Below are 27,967 nucleotides of genomic sequence, written 5' to 3'. Positions count from 1 at the left end.
AGCCTATGATAGGCCACAGACCAGGCTCAGACCTTCGATTTTTTGACAGGCCAGACTCAGGCTTGGCAAAGCCTAGCTCGGCCTAGCCTATTCCCACCTCTAATCATATCTCTCATGTGTCTTTTGATAAATGGAGCCCTCTATTCATTTAAGAAATGGAGAGGATTCTAACTCGCTTTTATCTACATCAAATAAATCAAAGCTCATATTTAAAAAAAAAAAAAAAGTTTGAAACATCATTGGCCAAAACAAAATGGTCTGGCATAGAAAGTGCAAGAATCATTATGCAGCCAAGATATCCTCCCAAGTTCCATACTCCCAAGCTCCATACTTAGAGCTGAATGTTCCTCCGCCAAATTGTTGTGCATACTCAGAAATAACACCGCGAGCAGAAGTATCCCAAGTCTTTGCTACATCCTTAAGGGACATAGGATGTGATAAATTACGCAAGGATGTGCTAAACTTTGATTTTGCTTTCTCTGAAAGATCTTCATTCCCCTCACTGCCATAAAACACTTTGCATTAGAAAACATTTCTTAGCAAATTTAAGAAAAAGGTGAAAAATGATAATGCATTGTATAGATCACCACTATTGTGAAGAGAAAATCCAAAACATTTAAGATGCAAAATTAGCAATTTAAAGCACGAGGGACTAAAATGTTTGTTATCTCACCGGGATTTAACTGGAAACTTGTCTAGGAATATGGGAGAACAATTAGGATAATTTGGAGGAACCAGCAAACGCAGGGGCTGAATAGGTGACTGTAAGGTGACAAAACACAAATAAGGCTAAAAAACAAAAATAATAATAATAATAATAAAAGGTTTAAAATTAAAATTTGTTTCAATTGCGAAATCTGGGAGTCCACACCTGTAGTGAAGCATATTGAGATTTTAAAGTTGGACTGAGAGCCACCGGAACAAAAGAACATTTGACCACGGTCCCTTCTGCCATTTCAGCTGCAGAAACTGCAGTTGAACCAACATTTTCATCACTTATGTCTACTACAGTGTCGATAAGTCGCCAATTAATTTGCTGTATTTCTTCCAAAAGGGCGTGATTAACCTGCCACACAATTCACATAAAGTCAATATCAGAGCCAAAGACCAAAGCATCGGATCAGTTATTAAGCATTAATTTAAGAGAAAATGCAGAACTATATATATAGTAGTCTCTGCTAGCACTGGAAAAGTGTATTAAAATCATCACCTTCTAACTAACCATGTTTTACTAAGTATCCAGATTGAGTGAATGATCTCAGTCTGAAAGCTAATTCTTCCATGGGTATCCAAATTGAATGAATGACCTCAACCCTACAAGGGTTTCCCCTTCAACAACAAAGCCACTACTATGTTTACTCAAATGCTTATCAAACTCAAGGATCTCCCTTTTCCTTTACATCCTTCTATTTATATTTATTTTGTAGCCAATTCGCTTTAACTAACCAGCTAACTACTTTAAAAGTCCCTAACTATTTCCTTATATCCGAACAGAAAATAGAGAAACACTTGAATATTCAATTGGGAAGGGTTGTACATTAAAAGGTTCAGAAGTTATGTAGATAACATGTAAATGCGTCTATAATCCATTCAAACCCATATAAATCACACTATCCAGCCAGTGGACAAAGATCAAAGACAGTAAAAGATTGCTCATGGGAAAAAAAGACAGTAGAAGACATTGTTAAATCAATTATAAAATAAAATGTAACAGTTGAAAACATATAATTTAGTACCTCAGCCTTTGGCTTCTTGACATTGGATGTTGCAGTTGATTCCTGCTGAGAAGCCTCTGAAGCAGATAACTGGTTGGTACTATCATTCTTGCTTCCAGCAGATGACACAACATTCAACGGTCTAGCACTGGTGTAGCGCTTTATCTTCCTGATTCCACTAGTACCATCTTGAGTAATAAAATTTCTAGCCTGAAGACGACAATTAGTCATGGAAACCAAATCCTCGCCAACAGCTGCTCTTGATCCATTACCTGGAGCTGCTCCTGCTATCATATCACTCATGCTGACAACTGAACTAATATCATTGACAGCCGCAGTTAATGTTTCAGTTGACATTGATTGAACCTGGCAAGACAATTGAATAATTCAAGATCATTTTCTCTCTCTGATTTGTGACATCCAATAAAAGTTTAGCAAACACAACTGATTAAGCTAGCACTAAACAATGAAGCATGGACACTCTTTGGGTTAGGCAGGGTGGGTAGCTCAACTGGTTGAACTAGTTGAGCTAAGGGTTAAGGAGTTGGAGGTCCAGGGTTCAAATCCTGGCGAGGAGAAAACTAACATATCAATGTAATATACTAACAACTAACAATTTGCCATTCAAAAAAAAAAAAAACTCTTTGGGTTAAGCGTTTCTCAGTGGTGTCTGACATCCGTGCACGTGTCGAACAACTCAGACAAGTGGCCAAAAAAAACCTTTTTCTTTACTTCAACACTCCTTAGACACTCCCCAGGCACAACATAGACTCATCTACCATAATAATGGACGCATGTTATAATTTCCCCCTAAAACAAATAGAACAGTAGTAAAAGCTTTTAAAAGTAATATATTAGTATTTTAATCAGGCATTTGAAAAGCATATGAAAGGCTCTCTAGACTAACCGCTCTGATTAGACGATCAATAGGTTTCTCTGCAGTTGACTTCCCAGAAGCAGCTGCTAAAGTATTACAATACGCATCTGGACCACTGAATTCTGCCAATAAAGGAGAGGCTGATATCCCAGGAGTCCCAATGGCAAGGGATTGAGCTGGTGCTGCTGCACCCCCTGTATGTTGTCCAACATTGGCAGCATTTGATGATGAAACGCCAGGAATGGGCTTCTCAGAGTCTCCTAGCATAGGAGATAGAGCCATGGGAGGTGAAGGAGTAGGGACCCCAAAAGGTGAATTAGAAGATTGCAGAGGAGTTGTAACTTTTGTTAGAGACTGGAGATGAGTTTGTTGGTCAATTTGGGGAGATGAATGTTGTGGAATTTGAGGAGACGCAGCCTGAAAGAGTTGGGGTGAAGAAACCTGAAATGGACTCCCTTGTTTCGACTGTTGATGGGAATAGGCTGAGTTTTGACCTGAGTTAAGGTGTTGCTGAAATACCCCTGGCTTAACACCGATTCCTTGTCGCATTTTCATATCATTTATATCATTCATTTGGTTAATCTGAGGCATTTGATGTGTCTGAAGTTGTCCAGACAGCTGTTGCTTTGCAGGCTGATGTAGCTGCTGCTGCCTCTGCATCAATTGACGTTGCTGATATTGTTGTTTGAGCTGATGATTCTGCAGCATCTTCTGTTCCTGCTGGTGCTGAAACATAGTGGAACCTGACTGGTGGGTATTTAGATTTGGTTGGATCACATTTACCCCACCTTGTGACTGTAATGAATTGATGTTGGTATGTTGAGGAGTACTAACAGTGTTTTGTTGACGGGAGCTAATTGGAACCTGTTGCAGAGAGTTCACAGAATTTCCTTGTCCAGAATCTAAATTATTACTTGGTTGAATTGTATTCAACATATTTTGTTGTGTTGTTGCTAAACCAGACATAGAATTGTGGTGCAAGCTCGCAACATTGTTCTGCTGTATCGTTGCTGCAGAACCTTGTAAATTTGATGGCTGCATCTGAGAGTTCATTTGATTTTCACGAGACTGTACTGGAGTAACTTGGGATTGTGACTGTGGCATCGAAGGCATATGAGTTGGGGGAAGCTGTCCTGATTGCAGTGAAGAGATGCCTCTCCTTGGCCTAACTGAATTTATGGTACTTACTAGCTGCTTTTCATATGTTCCAAATTTTTCCTTAATAGCAGGCGTAATTTTTTGCTTGGGAAGCTGTAGGAATGCTATTAAGCGTTCCACCATAATTTTATATTGCCTTATCTTTTCAACCTGATCTGGCTCTGACTGTCGAGGAATAGAGTGGTGCTTATAAATAAAAATGGTAATTGGATTAATCAGAGTAAAAGTAGACACATCAATAAAATTATGGCTTGTAATGAAACATGCCTTCAAGGAACTTGTTATGATTTAAGAAGAATTTAATACCCTTCATTTACAGTATTTTTTATATGAATAAATCATTTGGCATACTGAAATAATAAGTTTTGAATGCCTTTTAGATACCAAAGATATGTTAAAAGCTTCCCTTTGTCATCTAATAATTTTTATTTTTATTCCTGTCTCACCTAGTATAAATTATTGGCAAACACATAGGAATAAAGCATTTTATTTCAGAAAGGAGTTGAGGCTTTATGCCATTTACTTCTGAGAACATGCTGCAGATTCTAGTGTTTACCAGTCAATATAATTGCAATGGAAATCATGCTTTATGAATGAGTTTTCATAACTGGCAAGTCAAAGAATCATGAACGTACCTGCTGAAGTTTTAGAGAAACTTTCTGGTATATTTCATTTATATCTGACAAGTAATTTTCTTTCAGGGTTTGCAGCTGTAGATTGAAACAGATGATGTCAAATAATCAAAACATTAGTAACCTTGAAATCCCTCATACAAGAACATCTGAATCACTGCTGCATTAACACTTCTAGATATTTGAGAAGTTCCTTTTGGTTTTGGTTTTTTGTTTCCTTATTGTTTTGTGGTCTCATAAAGTTGCAAGTTTAAGTTTCATGCTTAAATAGAGATGATGTCTATAGATTTAACAGTAACACTAACTTTCACTGAAGCAATGCGAAAGAAATAAAGATGGCATCAGACAAAGTAATTACAGACACTATTTGAAAGGCATGGTGGCATTAGCTGACAGATAATAAAAAGGATAGTAATAAAAACAAACCACTCAAGACATAAAACTGAATATATTTTGTGTTCAAATATCAGCAATTTCTATAGTTGCACACAAGATTTTAAATATCATACTAAAGATGAGAATCATTCATTCAAACATTGCATGGAATGGATAACAGGTACCTATTTAAAAAAGAACAACGTGAATTTTACCTCAAGACCAAAAGAGTTCATTTTTATTATTAAGTGAAATTCTCACATTAAAATTCATCATATATAACCCTTCTTTATTTCACTTGATTTAATTGACTAATTTCTGCTGTCCTCGCAAGACTTCAGTGAGGAAATAAAAGTGCTAGGGAAAATAGCTTAGTACCTTTTGGTAAACTTCTTCTTGCCCATCAGCTCCACTTGGTTGTGCAGTCTGAATGGTAGAATCCACAGAAGCTACAACAAATATGATATGAAAATCACTTGAACATAATGCTAAGAAAATAAATGAGTATGATAACAGGTTAACAAAAAAAAGGGTCTACATAAGGAAAAACAGACAAGCGGCAGGGGACAACATCCCACTTAACTTATTGTAATATCTAGATATAGTTAGGAGTTGAGAATATATAGGATAGGAAGGAGGGAAACTGAGCCAGTAAGAGATTAGAGAAAGTAAGTTGAGAGAGTAAGGGTCTCTCAAATACCAGCGAGGAATGTTCGGTTTGTGTATCGCTTTCTACCTCTGTATCATCATGATAAGAGAAAGTACTGTTGAATGATACACCATTTTCGGTCTCTTCCTATTTTCATTCTATCTCTTGGTCCAGTTCTACCAGAGTACTTTCATTAGCTAATAGAGCCAATTGACTCACAGAGAAAATGATGACAAAGCAAAGTACATGGATGCAAGTACATACTTGTTGATGTTTCTGGAAGACCTCTTTGAGATTGATATAGTTGTTTTTGCTGATCGAGAACACTTTGCTGTTGAAGTAAGGACCCTGATGCTTGGAGTTTTTGCTGCATATCTCGTTGCAGGGGATTTGGCTGCTGCATCTGTGCAGGATGGTTGTGAATCTGCGACATTAATTGCTGCTGTGAAGCCTGTGTCTGGGACTGCTGTGACTGAGATGGCAACAATTTTGATGCATTTTGTTGCAATTGTTGCTGCATTGAAACCTTTGATTGTTGCAGCATGTGTGCAGAATGATTGCTTGTTTGGATGCCTTGGTTGCCAGACTCAGTTCCAAACAGTTGTTGCTGTTGTAACCCTGGTACATTATTTCCTGACTGTTGATTTATATTTGTTAGATTGTTCTGCTGATTCAGTAACTGTTGTTGTTGCTGTCGCTGTTGCAGGTTCATGAGATTATTCTGTTGTGGATGTAACCTCTGGGATTTCTGTGTGTCATCGACATTGCTCTGTGGCCCAAGCATCTGAGCATGTTGCCCATTCGTTGTGTTTGACTGAGGCCCTACAAGCTGCTGCTGCTGTTGTACATGCAAGTTTGGCTGTTGAGTCATTGGTGTTTGTTGCTGATGAGCAATAGAATTCTGTTGCTGCCTGATAATTTGGGAATGTTGCTGAAGCCTGGACTGTGTTGACTGTTGAACATTGTTAGACTGCTGATTCTGTGGAAGGCTAGAAGATAGAGTTGTTTGCATCATGGAAGAAGGCTGCATAGCCGATGACGTTTGCATAACAGATTGCTGAGAAGATTGCAATTGATTTGGTTGCAGAAGGTTCTGTTGTTGTTGCGTCAGTTGGAACTTGCGCTTAAGAAGCTGCTGTTGGTAAAGAATCTGTTGTGGATTGTGTGGTTGCTGTTGGTGAACAACCTGCTGCTGTTGCTGTTGGGGAACAACCTGCTGCCTTCCTAGCATTTGTCTCTGAGAACCAGGAAACATACCCTGTACATTGGAATTCTGGCCAATAGCATTACTCGCAGAATTTTGCCCAGGTTGATGTGTGTTGGAATTTTGGCCAATCTTCTGGTTGGGGATCTGGGATAGATTCGATACCGATGGAAAGTTAGGCTGAGGTGCACCATTATTTTGAATAGTCTGAGATAGAAGCTGCTGACGAGGCTGTTGCTGCCCTTGATTAAGTACTTGAGACTGTAAAACGAGCCCTGTGAAAAAAATTGTTTGCGCAAGTGAGAAGGAAAAGGAACACAAATCAAATATATGGATTTTAACATGAAAACATGATTGGGATTTTAACAACACAGAAAAGGTCATATAAAAATACAAAAGAAGGAAATAAAACAAGACATACGGGGAAGGATAGTAAGATGACCAATGGAATAAAATTTGTTTATTTATTCGATTTTAAAAATGGGATGTTAATAACTATATATAGTTCCAACAACATCTATAAATTCAACAAAAACAGAAGTTCCACATGTAGCAACGTGTTAACCGTTCAATTCATCAACCAACCTACCCCCTTTAATGAAATGACATACTTAATTATTTAGACGGGTCAATTACTTTCCATTCAAGGAGTATTTGGAATCAATTAGAAACAATACTATAATACAAAATTAAATTCATCAAACATCAGTAAACAAATCCTTCCATCATTCACAAACCATGCCAAGAAAAATAAGGAACTTAACTGGATCTTATTTTTATTAATTTTTTTTCTTATGAATATTCAGGTTGGCGCACACAAATTCAGTCAATGAAATAACATTATGCACATCTGAATTATTGCCCATCCATTTAAGCAGAGATTATCTCGAAAAATAACGATAAAAGGAAACACTATTATTTAACCATGCGTAGAATGGGTGATACTGATCAGCCGACAAACATGAACAATTGAGAAAGTCAGAATAATTACTTCAATAGATAATAGATAATTATATTTAGATTCCAGCAAAATAGCCAATATTCAACAGAATTACCATATGGCAATTCTAAAACTTCCAACTTCCATAAAGACTTGACAGAAGTTAGATGGAAGGATCTGTTAGAACAATTGATTAAAGTTTAGGTAATAAATAAGGTTACTCTCAGTTTCTGCTAGTACTTCACAAATGTCCGAAGTTTAAGTGATCTAAATAACCATTTCACGATATTTAATACACAAATAATTAAATAGGATTTGCCATCTGTGGTACGATACCTGAATACAACCACCAAATCCCCAGATAATATATGCTTACCTTGATCGGGTGGATTATTGCTAGGACCACCTTCATTTGATTGCATATTGTTGGCAGTGGTGTTTTGAGATTTATTCTCCATTGTAAGCATTTTCATGGATATTTTCCGTAGATAATCAGACTGAAAGAAAGGAACACCAGTACCTAGTTAAACAATCCATGTTCAACATAATAGAAACCTATGGAATCTTCGAGAAAGAGAAATGAGAGAGAATCTTAATATTCTTTCTTGATCAAAAGTTATTTATGATTACATGATGATTGGTATTTAGAGGTCAAATCTCACTACCGAGTTTGATTCAGTTACTTATAGATCTTTCTTAGACTAGCTAGTTAGTCACAACGAGATAACTGTTTGTACAAACTGTTATTCTATAGGCTGTACACAAAAAACTACAGTAGGCTATATGCTATACTACAATACAACGTAGTTGTATGAGTATCCGTTAATGAAAGTGGAGGCTTCACAATACATAATGAATGTACCTGGCTTGTCGCAGCAGTATAAATCTTATCTTCAAACCTTTGAGCAATCATCCTAAGTTCATGTAATCCATCAGAACCAGAAACAGGAAGATGTTTTCTTAGTGTGTCCATTCTACAGAGGAAAAGCAATTATTTAATATTTAGATAATGCAAGTAATAGAGATGTTCAGGTAATGCCACAAACACAAAACAAGATTAGCAGTAAAAAGTCAATCAGTTTGTCGGATAATTATTCACTTCCCCCACTCGCAGAACAAAAAAAAATAGAAACACACTTGGATTACTGTATAGAGGACAGATCATAGGATCATCATTCATCAATTATACAAAAAAGTTTGTTCCAATTACTTCAATATGTCACACAATGCGTATTAAAAAAAAATGTCACACAATGCAACAGTAAATGATCGGAAAACTTGAAAAGTATATACTATTAATATTCAAATTAATACTCAACTATGGTCATTCCCTACCTACCCATACAAGATGTACTGTAGTTGTAGCACAAACATACTAAGAATCATGCATGGAACATGAAAATATTTGGTGGTGATTCAGATGAACAACATTTGGAAATTAATTAATGCATTTGCCTATTATTTCTCAGAAATTGAATAGAATTTGGAGCAATGTTGTGCGCTTAAGTGATTTAATTTTGTTAAAGAGAATGGCAAAACATGCTTCATTTTTTTTTTTAATTCTTCCATTACACCATTTCTTGGATAGAATTGTATCTATGGAACAAACAAAAGAAATCTTCTATAAATGTTGTGAAGTTATTGATTGAGTATTCATTTCTTAATTTTCTTTAGAAATGCAACGACAGGTAAAAATACTATTTAAATGACCTCGGTGATACAACATTGACACTGAATCTTACATTTTGTTGACAATTCTTTGGCGTGAATCAGGTTGCAGTTGAGTTCTCCAATCACCTGTGTCGCCAGGGGGTTCAGTACCCTGATTAGGTCCCCAATTATTGGAGTCCATCAAATCTGAAATATCTGAACCACCAAAAAAAGAACAGTCCAATCAAGCCAGATTCTAAAGAGAAACATATGAAGGGAACATATATGTAATGTACCAAAGGCATATTGTACAAACAATACAATGTAAATATTAGCGGGCAAGAATAAAAAAAACTTCAATCATAGGACCCTCAATAACAGAAACATGTATAAATAAATCATCTAAAGTCAGCGATGTCAATCACTGATCGCAAAAAATAACAATTTGTCCAAATTCTATTACGCTATATAGCATTATAGCACCCAGCTATAACCACTGTTTGACAACACCTTGAGCTAAGCAACGTATTGCAGACCAATAACAATTTGTTCAAAGTCCGCTACGCTATAGTGCCGCTATTTAAAATTAACAACACTAACTAAAATGTGTCATCATCATCATCATCATCATCATCATCATGAATCAGGATATCTCAATTCTTATGTCAAATACTACATTTTAATCCCAAAAAAAAAAAATCATTCTCATCTCATATAATCAACCAATTGTTATTATTCCAACAAATTTTTTTCATTCATTCAAATTACTCGAATTCAAAACCTTAATATCAATTGAACCAATAAATTACATGAACATATATCGTTAATGGCGCGGCATTATCGCGCAATCAATGAATTGCATTTCAGAGTGATGATCTTCTGCGATGCAATTCGGCGGTGCATTGCGTTTTGCAGAGACAATTATAGCGGTTGAAATTGAATTCGGAAAAAATTGAAAAGTAAGTCAAAAACCTGGACGGAGATTTTGCGGCGGGCGATGATGACGTCCGCCGAAGTCCGGTGGCGGTTACTACCGGGAAGTTGAATTGAGTGAGGGCACAGTGATGGAAGCGGTTGAATTTGTTTTTTGATTGATGAAAAGTTTTTGTGCTAAGTTTTGTTGTTCGTTTTTCTTATAGGAATGAATGAAACAAGTTTTTGTTGTTTTTTTTGTTAAAACGTGTTTCTCTGTATTTATATTTTGTTTTTAGTGGATGATGGGCTTCATAAAAAAGGAAGTATTTATTGGGCTTATATTAGTATCTTCTATTTATATTTAGTGTTTTTATATATTTTTTCTTTCACTAAATCGCGCTTTTTTTAACTAAATCTTTCGCGCCCCATGAGAATTTAAAAATACACTGTTCAAGTCCTACTCGAAGCTTATTTTTTGGGTTTTGAGTCCTGATATCCAAAATAGGGGTTTCAAAATTTAGAATTTGAACCATTGTTTTATACTATGAATTATATATTAGATGAAAAAAAGTTACGTAAAATGTTGGGAGCTCAACTTTCCATTTTTGGGACTTATGAGGGTAGATGAAACTTTCTTATTCACACTCACAAAGGTGGTAGAATGAATAACCACCCAACACAAGAAAAACTTAATTTTTGTTAAAGCAATCGAGAAGCTTTCGTTTGACTGATCATAACATTTTGAATCATCATGGCTCAATAGTTCTTTGTTGAACTACATAACATTCTCACACCTCATTATCAAGGGACAAGGATAGATCGTGCAGTCATTTACCCAACAACTTTTGAAAAAACCCGACAAGAAGATAGTTGAGTGAAGGGAGGAGAGGATGACAGAGGATAGTAATTATAGACGAGAGCAAGACAAACAATTTGTCATATAAGAGACAATACCTCTATATGGACCAATTAAAAAAGGCCACTAACCAAGACTATGACCACCCACCATTCCCCTAGTTCGAATTCTAGAACTCTAGTACCAAAAATATGCTTAGAGTTCTAAAAGTGCAATTTAAACCGGACACTATTGAATTTATTGATGAGTCTTAAAACATGTTTTTTTTTATTCTTTAGTAAACTAGGGGTGTTGTAAAAGGATTTATATCGAGTCTGAAAATAAAATCTCATATTTTTTTTCGAGTTTCTTTGTCTACCTCTTAATTTTAAAAAATCACTCTCGTCCAAATTCAATTATTCGGAGTTCAGAGACGAAAAAGAACAACAAATTCTAAATTTACCAATTTGAAAAGGAAAAAAAACCACTTTAAAGAAATGAGTGGAGTAAAAGTATCACTCGATCTTTTTTTTTTTCCCGATAATTTATTACTCCTACACGTTGTTCCTTATTTTTGTAAAAATTGAACTTAAAAAGTTACAAAACTCAAACACTACACACCAACCACTCATACTAAATTCCCATGGTGTTACTCCAATGTGTTTCAGAAATGTTTTCTTGTAATCTAAAATATAAGAATGTAGACATACATTATCAATATGTTTATAATTCTCTAATGAAGCACTCTGAAAAGCATTCTGAGTTTTGATTTAAAGCACACACGATGCCTTCTAATTCCAAACATATGGGAGCAAATTTACACGTACACCCCCAATTTTTTTTGAAAAACCACCACACATGATTATGTAAAGATTATTTATTTATTTATTTTTATGATTATATAAAGATGTACTTCTAGACGGTAAAACAAATGGTATATTAATTTGTTCAGAAATGCACACATATGGACAAAACCAATTGTTTTTTATATGTACTTTCAAATACATGTGTGCCAAAGCAAAGGAGACAAGTTATTTCAATATGTTTGTTTCTTAGTAATCTATTGCCAATCTAATCAGTCACTTGTACCGCAAGAAATTTCTCTAGGCTCCCTTTCATTCATCTTTTACTTACATCCATCCACAAGGTTGAAATTGACAAAATTGTCTACACATACATGTGCATATATGTGGATATTAAATGGATACCAATAAGATGTGATGTGAGTGGAGATCATAGTATCCACCTCACTCATATATAAAGGGGCCAAGACAACACTATTATTTATGACCGTCTGATCAAACATTAATATTAATCTAGGGTTCAATTATTAATATTAATCTAGCGTTCAATTTTGTACAGTTGAAATTGTTTATTGTGTGTAACTGCGTGAAACATTTACATGTGATTCAGATTCCTAAACTACTATAGTCAGGAACGAAGGCACGTATTATGAGATATTATTTACTAAATGATCCTTATCATCCAAAAGAGTTGTGAAATAGTATGAGAGAACGATAATTAAATGATAATTTAGCTACTTATATAGATAGATGTATCGCTTCAAAGTTATGTATATGATGTCTCACTGTTTGAAATTTCTGACTCCGTCACTGACTACAATGTAATTATTATTCTTTTTTTTTTTTGCTTTCACCACCAGTTTAATTTGGTTCGTGGTCAGTTCTGGCATCAAGTGATTCCAGCCATCTCCTGATCGTAGTTGTAGGAGATCGAACTATGATGTAATTATTTTGTCATTAAATATGCTCTAGACTAATATTGTACTATTGTTCTCATTTCATTCATTTTCACACGTGTTCCAAAGGAGAAAAGTAATTAACTACAATATGTTTGTTTCTTAGTAATAATTTCACCAATTCTAGCTACCTTATCGGTTGAGGATATTGTTGGCCCATAGCTTTTTTTTCCATGCCGATAAGATTTAAAAACTAGCCTCCCATAGTCCCATATATCAACATTATTATCCCTTGAAAAATTCACTTTATGTAATCTCAACCACATGACTCCATATATTTCTTTTGCTATGACATACGAAATTGATATGGAGAAAAAATATTGGCCTTAGCTTTGTAGAATTATCCAAATGGGGTAAGAGAGCACGTGAAACACGAGGCCTAGCTTGGCTTCTAACTAACTAAAGTGTGTCATGCAGCACATGGCTTTTGGAATTTCGAATATGTTCATTGTTCACACACTTAAATTTCAGTTAAGTTGTGTTGTCTTGTCTTCAAGTTTCGTATATTCACATGAATGCAGTTAAAAAATCGGTTGTTGCCGACACATAATAGTGGTATGAATCGAATTAACGTTAGTAACAATTTGTCCCGAGTTTAACTCAGCTATATAATTAGAGACGTAGTATGTAGTATTAAAAATTGAATTATCTTGAGACGTGTGTTAACTAAGACATCGTGCTCAAGTGATTAATGAGCTTCCCCTAACACGAATTGTTCAGGAAAATTCGAGTTCAATTCCTGATGACAATAATTATTGGCCAGACTTTACTTATCTCGTGGTTGAACTATGTCTTATAATGAGAGATGAGAGGGATGATTAACATCCATTGAATGATAATACACGGCTAAGATTTAATTACTCTTGTATATTCCCTCCGCAGTGAACCGTCTTCTCGTCTTGGTCTCCCACTCTTATCCATCTCCTCCATTTATTTTTTGGAAACCGTTAACCAGTCTCATCTCATCGGAATAAAGAAAGAAACAAGGAATACGAAAACAATTTCCCTGCATCTAATTAACCCAACCCTTTTTGTATGCTTTCCAATTTCCACTTTTGCATCTAATAAGAAATAAACTCAGGTTTGACAACAACAACAACAAAAAAAAATCCATGGCTATTATTGATTGGAATGCACAAAATCATTGGAGATATGGAGTTGAATTGTGTCTTAAATTGACATAGATTGGGATAGCCATACCCGTTGCAATAATGTTTCAAGATATTAGCGTATTATTTTTCTGCCCAGTTTGCTAGGTTTGCTGAGAGAAATTGCAGGGAAGAATCAACCACCGTTTCCGAGAGAACAAGGAAGGGGAAGGTTGTAGAAATTATGTGCGGTTAATTTTATGTGGAACTTTTAATCTCCACCGTACAATTTGATCTGATGGTCATTGTTTATTCCTCTCATCTCTCACCATAAAACTCTCCTCTCACTTGAAGTTCCCCCTATATATATATATATATGAGATTATAATATTCATTTTGAAAAAAGAGTTAATATAAAGAAAAAATAAAATTAACAGGTGTGTTGATGTGAAATTTGTCAGTAGGTAAGTTAGCCATAAAACATGTCTTTAAATGTTTTAAAAAAGGAAAAGAAGAAAAGAAAAGTATGATTAAATGAATTAAACATGAGCAAAATGTTTCTATACAGTGATGAAATAAAGTTCATTATTGATTATTGATTTATTGGTGCTATGTGTGGTCCAAATGAAAGCTTCATATCTCCTACTTAATTATAAGTACCAAGCTTTTTGGCGAACAAATGAAACATATTTGTGCCATCTAAAAAAAAAAAAAAACAAGTTTCATCAAAATTGTCAAAAAATGTCTTCTCTAAGATCCACCATGTCATATAATTCTAAAACAACCTTTGATGAGAATCTTTGGGTGATTCATGTTAGAAAAACCCTTGAAGAAGAACTTGAGGAAGAAAATGGTGAAATTTCTGTATCCATTTTCAATGTGCCAAAGCTTCTTATGGCCAGTGATCCAAATTCTTATGTTCCACAACAAGTTGCAATTGGTCCATACCATTATTGGAGACAAGAACTCTATGAAATGCAAAGTCACAAACTTGCATCAACAAAAAGATTCCAAAAACAAATACAAAATCTCAAGTTAGATAACTTTGTTGACCAATTGACAAAGTTTGAACAAAAGATTAGAGCATGTTACCACAAATTCTTGGATTTGAATGGTGAAACTTTGGTATGGATGATGATTGTTGATGCATCATTCTTACTTGAGTTCCTTCAATATTATGCCATGAAAGAAGAAACAAAAAAATTAATTTCTTCACACATGTCTCATGTTGGGAGGAAATTATCTCCTAATGGAATTTTGAGGGACATTGTGATGCTTGAGAATCAAATTCCATTATTTGTTTTGAGAAAAATGCTTGAGTTCAAATTCTCATCATCATCATCATCATCATCATCATTATCACAAGAAAATGCTGATGATGTTTTGATCTTGATGCTTATAAGGTTGTTTAAAGAGATCTCACCTTTTAAGATGTTTGAAGAGTATCCAAACATTCAAGTCTTAGAATGCGCACATTTGCTCGATTTTTTGTATGATATGATTGTACCAAAATTAGAAAAACAAGATGACATCATTGAAGTTGAGATTCAACAAGAAGTGGATCAACAAGAAGGAGATGAAAAATCATCAACTAATGATTCCATTCATGTTAAGCAATTTTTCACTTTTCTTTGGGAGCTTCTTTCAAAGCTAATCAAAGGTCCTTTGCATTTAATCAAAAAGGTACTTATATCTGGACCTCTAAAAGTCCTTAAAAAGTTACCTTGGGAAAATATAATCAAACTTCCAGGTATTAAACTTCTAAAAAAACCTATTGAACACATTTTTAACTCTCAAGAAAAAGATAAGGAAGAAAAACCAAAAGATGAAAATTCTAGTACTCTCATGAACAAAACACCTTTGGTGGAGGAAATCGCTATTCCTTCGGTTGAAGAACTTGTGATTTCAGGTGTTAATTTTTCACCTACAAATGGAAGTATATCAAGCATTAGTTTTGATGATAAAACAAACACTTTTTACCTTCCTATAATTAGTTTGGATGTAAATACCGAAGTTTTTTTACGAAACTTGGTTGCATATGAATCATCTGTTGGATCAGGACCGTTGGTTATAGCGCGTTACACCGAATTGATGAATGGAATTATAGATTCCGAGAATGACGCGAAGATTCTAAGAGAAAAAGGGATTATTTTAAATCACTTGAAGAGTGATAAAGAAGTGGCTAACTTGTGGAATGGAATGAGCAAGTCATTGAGATTGTCAAGGGTACAATTTTTGGATAAGACTATCGAAGATGTTAACAAGTTTTATAATAATACATTGAAGATCAAGATGTGGAAATTTATTAAGTCTTATGTGTTTGGTTCATGGCAAGTTTTAACATTCTTAGCTACCATCTTCCTCTTGTTCATGACCGCTTTGCAAGCTTTTTGCTCTGTCTATACATGTCATCGCTTCTTCGACAAGGCACTAGAGCTTACAACCCCCACCACAAATTAATTTTGGTTGGAGAATTTGCCAACTTCTGATTAAGTTTCTCTATTAAATAGTGTGTGATTTACATGTACAATGATCATATAGTGTGTGATATGTAAAATACAAATGAAATTATCTTAATGTTTGGGTGTTTTATTCCTAATCAAATAAAATAAGAGGTCTTATTGCACAAAAATGGGGGACTAAGCCCAAAACAATAACATTCAAATACAAAGAAAATGAGTTATAAGAAAATTCCAATGTGTGCTTGTGAAAACATTGTCAAGAATCTGAGGTAACATTCTAACATTAACCATTTGATTGCCCCAAAGAACAATCCATTCACCAAGAAACAAGGGCATATCTACGATCTACATAGACTTCGACGATCAAGTTAGTTACTAATTAATATTTTAGGTAGAGAACATCTATTATACTTTGTGTGTTTTGAGAAAAATGCTTGAGTTAAAATTCTTATCAAAAGAAGCTGCTGATGAAATGTTGATTTTTATGTTTATAGGTTTGTTTAAACATATATCACCTTTTAAGATGATTGAAGAGTTTCCAAGCATCAAAGTCTCCAAAAGTGCACATTTGTTAGATTTTTTTTTTTATGAAATTCTTGTGCCTAAATCGGAAACAAAACAACATGATATCCCCTATTCGACAGTTTTCGCGTCTGATCAAGATCCGTCAATATACAATCTTGTTTAAGGTAAATTGTTTTCGTTGTATTTTAATTCAGCACCATCAATTTCCCCGCAGCATCAATTTCATCACCATCATCAATTTGGTCTTTAACATCATTAAAGTCATCAGGAGAAGGATAATCATCTATATCATCCTGCACTCCTGCCTTCCGTTGATACGAAAAATACAGCCCCAAAAATCACAAAAAACGCCCTCTTCAGAGGTATCACTGTATCGATAATCCGAGTTGTAGTTCTGTGAATTCTGTGAATTATCAGTGCCATATGAAAAAGAACATAGCGATACATTGAATTTAAATACATCATCAAAATAAACCTACGGTAGCATATTAAAGCTAAACGTGAAAATCATTAAACCTAAACGTGAAAATCATTACTTAATAAAATACACGGATCTAGAAAACAAATTACCATCCATTCTTGAGAAAAGTTGAAACGAAGCGAGAGCGTCAAGGTTGAAACGAGATCGTCAAAGTTGAAACAAAAGGAGAGCGTCAAAGTTGAAAAATGATTGAAATAAGATTTGAAGCGGCAAAAATGAATTTTATAAGAAATTGTTTGGGAGGGGATTCCCTCCGGTGCGCCAATTCCCGGTTTAAAATGTTTGTAAAATAAATAAAAAAAATTAAAAAGGAAAATGAATTTTGGTTTAAAATTGTTAAATTTAAATAAAAAATAAAAAAGAGGGTTGAAAAACAGAAGAATGAATGTGTGTGAGCCGGTTGAAAGAAAAAAAATAATTATTTTTACAAATAAAATTAAAATACAATGAAAACGAATTTTTTTTTACCTTAGACAAGATTGTATATTGATGAATCTTGATCAGACGCAAAAACAGACGAATAGAGGATACTATTAGTGTCTTATATGCCCCCAATTTCATAGGGCCCTATCTGCTTATTCAGTGAGGAAAGACCATTGAAGAAAGCGTGTCGCCGCACCAGACACGTTTTCTCTTATTTTCATGTAGCATGTTTTTTCATGGCTAAACAAAAGGGATTCAATGGCTTTTCTTTGGATTTTTTTTTCTCTATTGGGCTCAGAAGTTGCCCTCATCACTGAATAAGCATATAGGGCCTTATGAAATTGGGGCATGAAAGACACTAATACTAGCCCCAATATCCCCTATTCGGCAGTTTTCGCGTCCGATCAAGATCCGTCAATATACAATCTTGTTTATGGTAAATTGTTTTCGTTTTCATTGTATTTTAAGTTTAAATTTTATCCCCTTTATAAAATTGATTTTTTTTTCAACCGACTCACACTCATTCTCTGTTTTTCAACCCTATTTTTTATTTAAAATAAAAATTGTGTTTACCAATTTTAAACCAAAATTCATTCTCCTTTTTATTTTATTTTTTATTGGCGATTGTATTACCCGCTGATCTTTGTCAAACCAACAAATTAGAAGAGGATCCTCTCCGGTGCAATTTTGACTAGAGAGCCTCAAGTGTTGATCCATACCACCCATAATGTTTTAAGGCAAAATTACACTACAGGTCCTTTATCTTATTTTATTGTAACATTTTGGTCCTTTATCTTTTTTTTGTAACACTTTGGTCCTTTATCTTTTATTTGTAACACTTTAGTCCTTTATGTTTTTTATTTGTAACACTTTAGTCCCCTTTTTTGTAACAGTTTGGTCCTTTATCTTTTATTATTTGTAACACGTTGGTCCTTTATTTTTTATAAATAAATAAGATAAGGACCAAAGTGTTACAAAAAAAAAGATAAAGGACTAAATTGTTACAAAAAAAAGATAAAGGACCAAACTGTTACAAAAAAATAAGATAAAGGACTTGTAGTGTAATTTTGCCATGTTTTAATAATTGAAATTAAATAAAATAAAGATAAAACCAATAGATGAGATGTGACAGGAGAGAAATTTCAAATTATGTTATAAATTCTTTTCCCTCCTTTTTTTTTCTTCTTCAAATTTCATTTCACTCATTTTTCAACAAAAACTCTCGTTTTAACTTTTACACTCTCGTTTCAACTTTTCTCTTCCAAGATTTTTTCAACAATGGATAATGGTATGCTGTCGTTTATGTGAAATATTTCTATTCTTTTTGTTTGTTTTGATTTTGTATTTTGTAGATCCGTAGTAATTGATTCCTTGATTAGGTTTATTGATTTCGTATCACTGTTTAGGTTTATCTTTGATGATGTATTTCAATTTAACGTATGATTATGTTTATGTGACTTTAGTTCATATCGTTCAGTTCAAATCTGTTGTTTATGTGATTTTGTTAATGTTTTTATTCCTTTTAAGATGACGAGCCTCTCACTAGTGGAAAAAACACTTATTAAATCAGACATTTTAAATCAGATGTCATCCACCTGATTTAAAAACCCATAAATCTAGGACCACGGAGTAAAGTTTTGAAGTGAATAAAAACTAAATCAGTTAGCCTGACTTAAAAAGGAATTATTTATAATTAAAAAAATAAAAATTAGCTCGCTCTCTCTTCTCTGCGAAAACACAATTCATTCTCTCTTGTTTTTCATTTCACAAACACACACACACTGAAGAACCCTAAACACAAACTTCTCTCTCTATCTCCGCTGTATTTTCACGAAAAAACCCTAAACACTTTCTCACTTTCTCTCTGCGACGAACATGGCTTCCTTCTCTGAGCACAGTCTCTGCGACGACGAACACGAACGGGACTTCCGATTCACCCACCGCTTTTGGTCTTCTCATTCCAACATCTGCCGGCATCTCTTTTGTTGAGATCTCGCCACCACTCTCATTGCTTAGGTTTGCTATTTTAGATTTGAACCCCCTATGAAACTGTGTTCCGCTATTTTCTTAGGTTTTTCCCCCAAATATAAAATTAGGTTTTCCTATAAGCAGTTTTCTAGCGGGCTTTTGGTTTTTAGCTCTTCTAGTTTCTTCTGTGTTTGATTTTATTTTTTAGTCCTGTTTTTGTAGTTTCTTTGAGTGGGTAATTTTACACCTCTTATATTTTCCCCTATTTAATAAATATCATTTTAGCCTCTTCAGGAAAAAAAAAAACTTGAAACCTATATTTGATTAGGTTGTATTCGATTTTGGTTATGTTGTTTTATTTGGTTATTTTAATCTTCAACGAAAGTGTAGCATATTAGGATTGAAGTAAGATCATTTTAAAGTGTCAAAAGGCCCTGGTGAGGGTGTTGATTTTGCAGTTGCTAACATGCGTATATTGAAGGTTGTGTATTAGCGTCTGTTGTTTGTTTTTTTTCTCTACTGCTATAGTTCATTTAAGTGAAATTAAAATGATTGTTATGTTCCTAGTTGTTACCATGCTTTTTATAAATGTAGATCAAAGTATTTTATATTGATCCACACCTCATGTTTCTCATATAGATTGTTGATCCATTTCCTACATGAAAACCAATATGTTCCACATTAACCTGATTAATACAAGGTGAGATTCTTTATCCTAAAATTTTCTCCATGTATTATTGATGTTTGCTAATTTTGGCTAATTATAGAATTATTGTTACACATTGCTTGAATAAGTATGTTGTTGTGTGAACTTTGCCCTCAATTCTTGATAAAGATTTCATTGCATTTTGGATGAGACTTAAGACTTCAACTTGAAATGGATCTTACACCATTTAGCTTTTCATTGTTAAGAAGAATCATGACATGTTTCATACAAAGTTTTCAAATGGAATTTCATAGAAGCATTTGATTATAATTGAACTTTTGGCCTGCCTTTAATGCAGGCAACTAGCTTTCTTTACTGGACCTGCTGGTAAGTTTACGGTTTTCTATTTCTTGAATTTTCAACTTTGAGTTGTGACATTTGTATATTTTAAGGTGACTAAGGTTTTTGTAGTTGGGTGGGGGGCAATCGGAGCGATCCATTCATTTGTTTTCGCACTGCAATTTCACGATCGACATTTGGTATGCAGTGTTCTGATGCATGGGTCTGGTCGTCATCATTCCTTCAGACTTACTCTCCCTATTTAGTTCTTTGGTAATGTCTTGTGTTGGTAAGAAAATTTGTAGTGGTTTTGGGCTTTTGGCAGGCTAGCAGGTTTTTTGGTGTTCTACTTTGTTTCTGTTAGCTATTTCATGCTAAACTTTTTAAGTTTGATACTTTCTAATTCTGTCTTTTTTTCACTTTTATTGTCTTCATTGGTTCTTATCCAAATTTCAATATAGTAGATTCCCAAAATAGAGTTTGTAAGTGGTTCTGACTCTGGTAAGACAGATGCTCCAAAATAGACATTTATTCAATCCCTAATAGAGTTTGTAAGTTTGATACTTTCTAATTCTGTCTTTTTTTATTGGGATTGACTTAGGTAGATTTATACAAGCCTCTGTGCTCCCTGAAGTTGAGAACCACATTTAAGAATTGAAAGAAATATTTGCATGCTGAAAGGTAAAGAATCACACTTAAGCGGTTGTATGAGTAATGTTCTCTGCCGCTTTAATCTCAGATTTCCCAAGGATAGGTCACTTTCCATTTCGATTTTGGTTTCTCCTCATTATTCAATGGATTCTCATTCTAATTTTCCCCTTTTGTCTCGCTTCATTGTGCGCTCAGAGTTTTCAAGGGTCCTCTTCGCCGTTGCCGCCATCTTCGCATTCAGTCGTTGTTAGCTTTCTCATCATCTTCATCTATCGACACTTCTTAACCTATAGGTATCTCTCTTTTTCTCAGTGTGTAGCTCCCAACTGTTTTTTATTTCAATTTTATGTGTTGATATTGTTTTCTAAGCTTTGATTTGTTTTCTCGTCTATTTTATAATCTAGTTTAGGTTTAGTTTCAATAAGCAGAGGCGTTTCTGTGCTGCAATTTAACTTGTTGGGAAAAGAAGATTTTTAAAAGAGAAAATAATAATACACTTAAAAAACTAAATTTGAAACCAAATTTCTTCAAGTCCTTTTCTCTCTTTCTTTGATTATTTACACAAATGAAAAGAACAAGGTCAATTCAGTTATAACTATCCCCTGTTACATTATATGATTTTCAATTCAGTGCAATGTTCAATTTACATTGCCAAATCAATTAAGAGTTGTTTGTGGGTGTCAATTTACATGTGCACTATATTATGAGAGTACTTTTTACTACTCTGCTTTATTGACTGCTAGGTATGTTTTACAAGGTGTTAGAAGCTGCTAGAGTAGATTGAGTTAGAGTGTGTCCTGTATGTTTTACCACTGAGTATTTTGGTTGTTTATTGTTTCAAGTTTAGAAGCATTCTCTGCTGAGTTCCCTTTTGGAAGTTCAAATTTCTATTTACTTAACTTGACTCAGTTTGGATTGCACCAAAATTCTGGTGTTGTCGCATTTACATGGCTATGTTAAGTACTTGCAGATTCAAGTAAATGCCCCTTTTAGGTCCTAATGTTGTGATTAATTCCAAATAGATGCTCTGTAAATGCACCTTTAAAGGCCTAAAAATAAACAAAAATATCACACAACTTGATCATCGATGGGTTGAATGTATATAACATTCTAGAACCATGCTATCATGGCATCGAGGCAGATAAAATTATCACATCCCTTTATTAGGTTATCGTCTAGTTTCTTGGAGTTAGATGAGACTGACAAACGTCATCCTGTGAGGAAGAGAATGTTTGGTCAGTCTTGGCCTCTAAGAGCACCTGGGAGAGATGGAAATGTACCAACTTGGCCACAACTTATCAATAGCAATAATGTTCCATGCACAATATGTTTCTTTACTACTATCTAAGTTTCTATATTTACCATTTACCATTTATTTAATATCTACTTCTTAGCTACTGATTGATTTCATTGCTTGATTATTGCCAAAAACAAGTAACACCGTCTAATGATATCTTTAGCTCTTTTACAAATGCATGGTTGAATAATGGCGAAGTCAGAAAAGCAATTCACACGGTAGAGGTGAGGTTTCTTGTAAAATACCTATATACTTTGGATCTCAAAACACTAAATAATGATCATTTTGATGAAACAGAAAAGTGTAGTCAATAGTTGGAGGAGACAACTTATGAGTTAACTGTTAAAGGAGGAGACAAAGTTAAGCATACAAATAGAAGGAATCGAGGTTACAAGTATAAATTTGTAACTTTATGGTTTATAATTGATGATTCTAGGTATATGATATTAACTCTACTATTATGGAATGATTTTAGTGTATATAAGTATAATTTATGCTATTAGGTGTATGGTACTCTATTATTATAGTATGATGATTTTAGTGTAGAAGTATAATTTTGTAACTTTATGTTATTAATGGATGATTTTGGATTTTTGGATTAAATAAATTTTGGTGTATGGTACTCAAGAAAAAATAGTAAAAGAAAAAAATTAATAGCATTTAAATCGGGTGAGATATGAACAGATTTAAAATATCATTTTTTAAATCGGTTGAGCCGATTTAATTTTGGATTTTAAATCGGATCAAATAGATTTAAAAACTTCCAATGACTTTTTTAATATTTTTTAAATCGAGCAAACTGATTTAATAAACTCTTTGAAATCGGGCAACCCGATTTAATAAAATCTTTTAAATCGGTTCGAAGCCCGATTTAAAAACAAAAAACTTACTAAATCGACGGAATTTAAATCGGTCCCAGAACCGATTTAAAAAGCCTTGCAGAACCGATTTAATAAGTGTTTTTTGCACTAGTGTCTTAATGGATCAGAGGATGAAGGATACTCTGATGATTCACAAAACTTCAACTCTGATTTTAGATATAGTGATACTTCTGAAGAGGATCCTTTTCACGATTTTTGGGATGACTTTCTCCATGAACAACATGAGTTAGTAGGGGAGGTTGATATAAACGATTTTCCTCATGATGATGATGATGATGTTGCAAAGGAACATGAAGAAAGGTGAGGAAATTGGTGGTGAGGAAATTTTTTCTCTCACTAATAGGGGGCCTAAAGAGCAGTTTTCTTGAATTATGGTTAGTCCATTTATTGGGCTTAACATACATTTATGGTCGTTACCATCTTTTTAAAAAAGTACTATTTAGACCTTTTTTTTTGACAAAACTTTTTTTTAATACTATTTAGCTATAGTGTTTTTTATAACTATTTAGCTATAGTTTTTTTTCTTTTCTTTTTTTTTCCGTCATTTCGCATTTATTCCATAGTTTCAAAACTACCATTTTATTTTTTACTTAATAATTTATAATTTTAATTAATTATCAATAAATTTTAGTGCTATATTTATTTTTATTTCATTTGAATAATAATAATAATCCACTTAAGTGGAATTTCTAGCCACTAGACAACTTGAAAAAAAAATTTGATGAGCAACCTAATTTTGGAAATAAAATAAGTTATTTTTTATTTAGACACTATGTACTATACAAACTTATATGTATATTTAGACACATTTAAGATCTTTGTGTGAACTCATGTTTGTTGTGTGAAGATAGTAGTATTGACTATTGATAACATCTAGCATGGACTAAAGAATACACACATTAATCATACTTATGCAAAATGCATAAAATAACTACATCTACTAACACAGCTCAAAAAGACAATTGGTGATAAACAATATATCTAATATCTAAAAAGCTCTCATGAAAAATCATTCCTACTGCAACTTGTTAATACAAAGATGTTCGATAAAGGACACAATGAAAAACAGTTTTAATAAAAAACAAAAGGTGTATAATAAATATAAGGGCAAGAGGTAAGCAATATTGTTCATGAATCATGATTACAATCACTTAGCAAAATAAGGAGATGCATTCTAGTTTCACCGAGGTAGACCAAATTTCCATAATGAACAGCAATATCAATACTAGTAGTTAAGGAAATATCGGCATCAGGGTTAAACAACTTAACATGATCAAGAGCTTGGTGAGCTCCGTTAAAACTCCGATTAAACTCATCTACTGCTTTCTTGGTTCTTCGAGATCAGAATGTTTCTTACGAACCTCTTCCAGTGATTGTTGAGCATCTTTCAGCAATGTATTGGCATTTTCACAAGCCTTCTTCGAAGATTCTAGTTGAGCAGAGAGCTCAGCTTTTTCTCCCTCTGACTTCGTTGCCAGGTTGAAATTATCTTCCTTTAGTTGAGCAATCAATTCATTCTTCTCCTTCAGTTGGTCGGTAAGACGTTGTAGTTCTTCTTCGTATTTCAGCTTCTCAGAAGGCCAAGTCTCAAAAACATCTTTAGCTTTGGGGGTTCTGGACACCGTCCTTTCAGAAGAATATGAAGGATTCCCTAAAGAAACCTTCTGCCGCTTAAAATGGTCAGGCTGTGTCGACAAATATTCTTTCTCCTGTCCCAATGGGTCCGTAGAAGAGCTCGGCCGCACCTCGGAAGGAATGGTTTTGGAATTTGAGTTAAGCCCAATCTTTCTTTGATTCCAAATGGCATTACGCTCAACAACTGAGATAGGAGCTATTCCGCAATTTCCTGAAAAATGACAAAAGACCATAAAAGAAATGAGTATATTTAGTATACAAAAATTACTTAAAAGTGCAAAAAGTTCATCAATTAAGGATTCCAGCGTAACGAGAATGAATTGTACTACGGCTTTGTGACTCGTTGATTGAGTGCTTGGTAAGCTTTCCTACATGTTATCACTTCTAGAATATGCCAATGAATGCTAACCTTGACTGAGAAGTTTATTGCTAGGACCAATATCATTTAATAGCATATTGTTGGCAGTAGTAGTATTGCGAGATTTAGAGTCCATTGAAAGTATCTTTAAAGATATTTTCCGTTGATAATCAGACTGAAAAGAGAGAACAATTTCGAAACTGAGTTAATATAAAATCGATTCCATATGAATGCATATGAGTCAGTAACCATAACTGAAAATGGAGGCTCCATAATCCTCATAATAAATATACCTCATCTGTTGCAGCAGTAAATATTTTGTCTTCAAACCTTTGAGCAATCTTCTGAAGTTCAAGTAATCCCTCAGAACCATTAACAGGAAGATGTTTTTTTAATGTGTCCAATCTACATATGAAAAGCAATTAATTCACATTTAGATAATGCAAGTTACAAATAAGTTCAAACAATACCTTAAAAAGAACATCATTAGCTATAAAAAGCCACTTGTAGAACTGATTAAAAGATAGATCCAATTATTGGCACTGAAACTTACACTTTATTGATAATTTGTTGGCGTGAATCAGGTAGCAGTTGAGCTCTCCAGTCAGTTGTGTCGATAGTCAGTTCAGTATCCTGATTAAGTCTCCAATTCTTGGGATCCATAGAATTTGAATTAACTAAAGCACCAGAAAAAAAACATTCTATTCAAATCAGATTATAAAAGCAAACATATGAAAGGGCTAGTTCAGTGGTAAAACTTTGATCTTGTAAACTTAACGGATGAAGTTCAAATCCCCTTGTCATGAATATCGAGGCCTAACTCATCCTTACAAAACCGGCTTGTAAGGTGAGGATTGCCTCCTCTTTATAAACTCTTCTCAAGAGTCATATCTATCCGATGTGGGACTAAATCCCACCGAGTGTTGGCCGCTAACACACCCCCTCACGCTTCAGCCCGGCCCAATGGGCCTGAAGCGTGAACGATGTCGGAAGCCCAACGAAAGACCCGATAGGCTCTGATACCATGTCACGAATATCGAGGCCTAACTCATCCTTACAAAACCGGCTTGTAAGGTGAGGATTGCCTCCTCTTTATAAACTCTTCTCAAGAGTCCTATCTATCCGATGTGGGACTAAATCCCGCTGAGTGTTGGCCGCTAACACCCCTCAGAGACTATTGTAAAACAGTCATTATAAAGTGAATCTTCTTATACAAATATATGTGAATGTTTTTATTGGATCAGACTACTCTAAAGTGAGCAACTCATTTAGAGAGTAAAGTGAGTAATATCAACCGTTGAATCAACGAAGCTCAACTATCAGAGGACGTGTTGCCGCACCGGACACGTGTCTGACACGAATACTCGTACGACACGTGTCTGACACGTGTACAACGGCGTCAATCAAGAAATCAATGATTGATATTATACATGTACATGCATAACAAATCATTAATGATTAAAAATATCAACCTTTTATACTAACTACTTACCTTAAAGGAGCTAATTGTTAGAAACTGGTGCCATAAACCACTCAATAACTATCTTTTTCCTATCCTTTCTCTATTTATTCCTAAAATTAAACAACATAACTTACATAATAACTACCGTAACAAGAAGTCTAACAATAATTATTTGCAGCTTATTATTTATAGCAAAAGCACTTAACATGATAAGCGCTCATCTATAAACAACTTATCCATGTTTGGATAAACAGCTTATTTGCATAAACTATTTTTATAACAAAAGATAAAATAAAGATGAAATAGATGGTACCGTTGATGTTCGTGATGAACAAAGCAATTGGGCGATGTTTTTTTCCTCTGAAGTCAAGAATCAGTGAAATGCGTGAGTTTGAAGTTGTTTATAAAAAAGTTGAATTGAATAATTATTTATAGGACAGGGTCCAAGATATTGGATGCCACGTCCTTTTTGCTTTATCAAATGCTATTATTAGTAAACCATTAATTGTCATTATACTTTTATGATTAATTTAATACATATTATATTTTTATGGATAAGTGTTATGATCGGGGTTGGAACGCTGTCCACTACATATATAATGAATGTCCTATCAACTGAGCTAAGCTCACGAGACAAATGATTGTACTAGTTAAAATGACAAATAGTTTGGATAAACTATTTATTCCTAATTAATTAATTTTTTAACTTAGTGTACCTCAACTATTTGTAAATATTAATTTTTACTAGCAAAGTAGTCATTTTAATTATTTTTATCTATTTCCCATCATTTTTATAGGTTTTATGAGCTTAATTGTAAAAGAACTGAAAATGGAAAGAAATCAGATGATGTCATTGTGGCCGAGTGACCATCAAGCGACCAGGAATAGAGAGTAATATTTTTGGAGATCAAGGTTGATCGCCGAGAGGCCAAATGTGGCGTAGCTGAGTTGGGAAAGACTTTAGGGTGAAGCAATGGTCGTAGTCGAGCAACTAAGTGGTTGTTGAGCTACCACAGACCCTAAAAACTAAAAGTAGATCTCA

General features: G+C 34.1%; 3 protein-coding genes and 1 long non-coding RNA gene across 11 annotated transcripts; 2 read left to right on the top strand and 2 right to left on the bottom strand.

Annotated features, from left to right (window-relative positions):
• Positions 1–121: 121 nt before the first annotated feature.
• On the bottom strand, positions 122–10,444 carry LOC123921509 (mediator of RNA polymerase II transcription subunit 15a-like). Of its 2 annotated transcripts, none has more exons than XM_045974092.1 (12): positions 10,173–10,444; positions 9,293–9,416; positions 8,413–8,524; positions 7,927–8,047; positions 5,671–6,885; positions 5,136–5,206; positions 4,386–4,460; positions 2,623–3,915; positions 1,737–2,081; positions 872–1,066; positions 674–762; positions 122–502 (listed from the first exon to the last, which is right to left on the bottom strand). In XM_045974092.1, exons 2-12 carry the CDS (start codon positions 9,400–9,402, stop codon positions 283–285), a joined length of 3,846 nt encoding a protein of 1,281 aa, XP_045830048.1. In that variant the 5' UTR covers positions 9,403–9,416; positions 10,173–10,444; the 3' UTR covers positions 122–282. The 2 variants fall into 2 exon arrangements, with proteins under 2 accessions (XP_045830048.1, XP_045830047.1); XM_045974091.1 differs by having other exon boundaries at positions 2,623–3,936; positions 10,173–10,428.
• Positions 10,445–14,359: 3,915 nt separating this feature from the next.
• On the top strand, positions 14,360–16,429 carry LOC123921508 (putative UPF0481 protein At3g02645). The gene has a single exon (XM_045974090.1). It carries the CDS (start codon positions 14,422–14,424, stop codon positions 16,255–16,257), a length of 1,836 nt encoding a protein of 611 aa, XP_045830046.1. The 5' UTR covers positions 14,360–14,421; the 3' UTR covers positions 16,258–16,429.
• Positions 16,430–19,263: 2,834 nt separating this feature from the next.
• LOC123921507 lies at positions 19,264–23,181 on the top strand. 6 transcript variants are annotated; one of them, XR_006814109.1, is made up of 8 exons: positions 19,266–19,704; positions 20,296–20,356; positions 20,661–20,689; positions 20,774–21,142; positions 21,243–21,322; positions 21,488–21,585; positions 22,753–22,813; positions 22,887–23,181. It is a non-coding gene; the product is annotated as an uncharacterized LOC123921507 (long non-coding RNA). The 6 variants fall into 6 exon arrangements; XR_006814108.1 differs by having other exon boundaries at positions 19,264–19,704; positions 20,764–21,322; XR_006814110.1 differs by having other exon boundaries at positions 19,268–19,704; positions 20,774–21,322; positions 22,728–22,813.
• A 1,274-nt stretch (positions 23,182–24,455) lies between these two features.
• LOC123921506 (mediator of RNA polymerase II transcription subunit 15a-like) lies at positions 24,456–27,373 on the bottom strand. 2 transcript variants are annotated; one of them, XM_045974087.1, is made up of 6 exons: positions 27,239–27,321; positions 26,956–27,035; positions 26,017–26,140; positions 25,757–25,868; positions 25,515–25,638; positions 24,456–25,316 (listed from the first exon to the last, which is right to left on the bottom strand). In XM_045974087.1, the coding sequence occupies exons 3-6, from the start codon at positions 26,124–26,126 to the stop codon at positions 24,787–24,789; spliced, it is 876 nt and encodes a 291-aa protein (XP_045830043.1). In that variant the 5' UTR covers positions 26,127–26,140; positions 26,956–27,035; positions 27,239–27,321; the 3' UTR covers positions 24,456–24,786. The 2 variants fall into 2 exon arrangements, with proteins under 2 accessions (XP_045830043.1, XP_045830044.1); XM_045974088.1 differs by lacking the exon at positions 26,956–27,035 and having other exon boundaries at positions 27,239–27,373.
• Positions 27,374–27,967: the final 594 nt, after the last annotated feature.

The sequence above is a fragment of the Trifolium pratense genome, linkage group LG4 (genome assembly GCF_020283565.1).
Source record: "Trifolium pratense cultivar HEN17-A07 linkage group LG4, ARS_RC_1.1, whole genome shotgun sequence".
NCBI lineage: Eukaryota > Viridiplantae > Streptophyta > Magnoliopsida > Fabales > Fabaceae > Trifolium > Trifolium pratense.
This window is presented reverse-complemented; position numbering and strand designations above follow the sequence as displayed.

Coding starts and splice junctions, on each gene's coding strand:
- LOC123921509 (XM_045974091.1), bottom strand. CDS start 9,402: ATGGACTCCAATAATTGGGGACCTAATCAGGGTACTGAACCCCCTGGC. Junction 5,207..5,670: donor TCTTCCAGAAACATCAACAA/GTATGTACTTGC, acceptor TATTTGTTGTAG/CTTCTGTGGATTCTACCATT. Junction 1,067..1,736: donor TCAAGAAGCCAAAGGCTGAG/GTACTAAATTAT, acceptor ATTGTGTGGCAG/GTTAATCACGCCCTTTTGGA.
- LOC123921508 (XM_045974090.1), top strand. CDS start 14,422: ATGAAAGCTTCATATCTCCTACTTAATTATAAGTACCAAGCTTTTTGG.
- LOC123921506 (XM_045974088.1), bottom strand. CDS start 26,126: ATGGATCCCAAGAATTGGAGACTTAATCAGGATACTGAACTGACTATC. Junction 25,639..25,756: donor TTACTGCTGCAACAGATGAG/GTATATTTATTA, acceptor CTCTCTTTTCAG/TCTGATTATCAACGGAAAAT. Junction 25,317..25,514: donor CAATAAACTTCTCAGTCAAG/GTTAGCATTCAT, acceptor GTCATTTTTCAG/GAAATTGCGGAATAGCTCCT.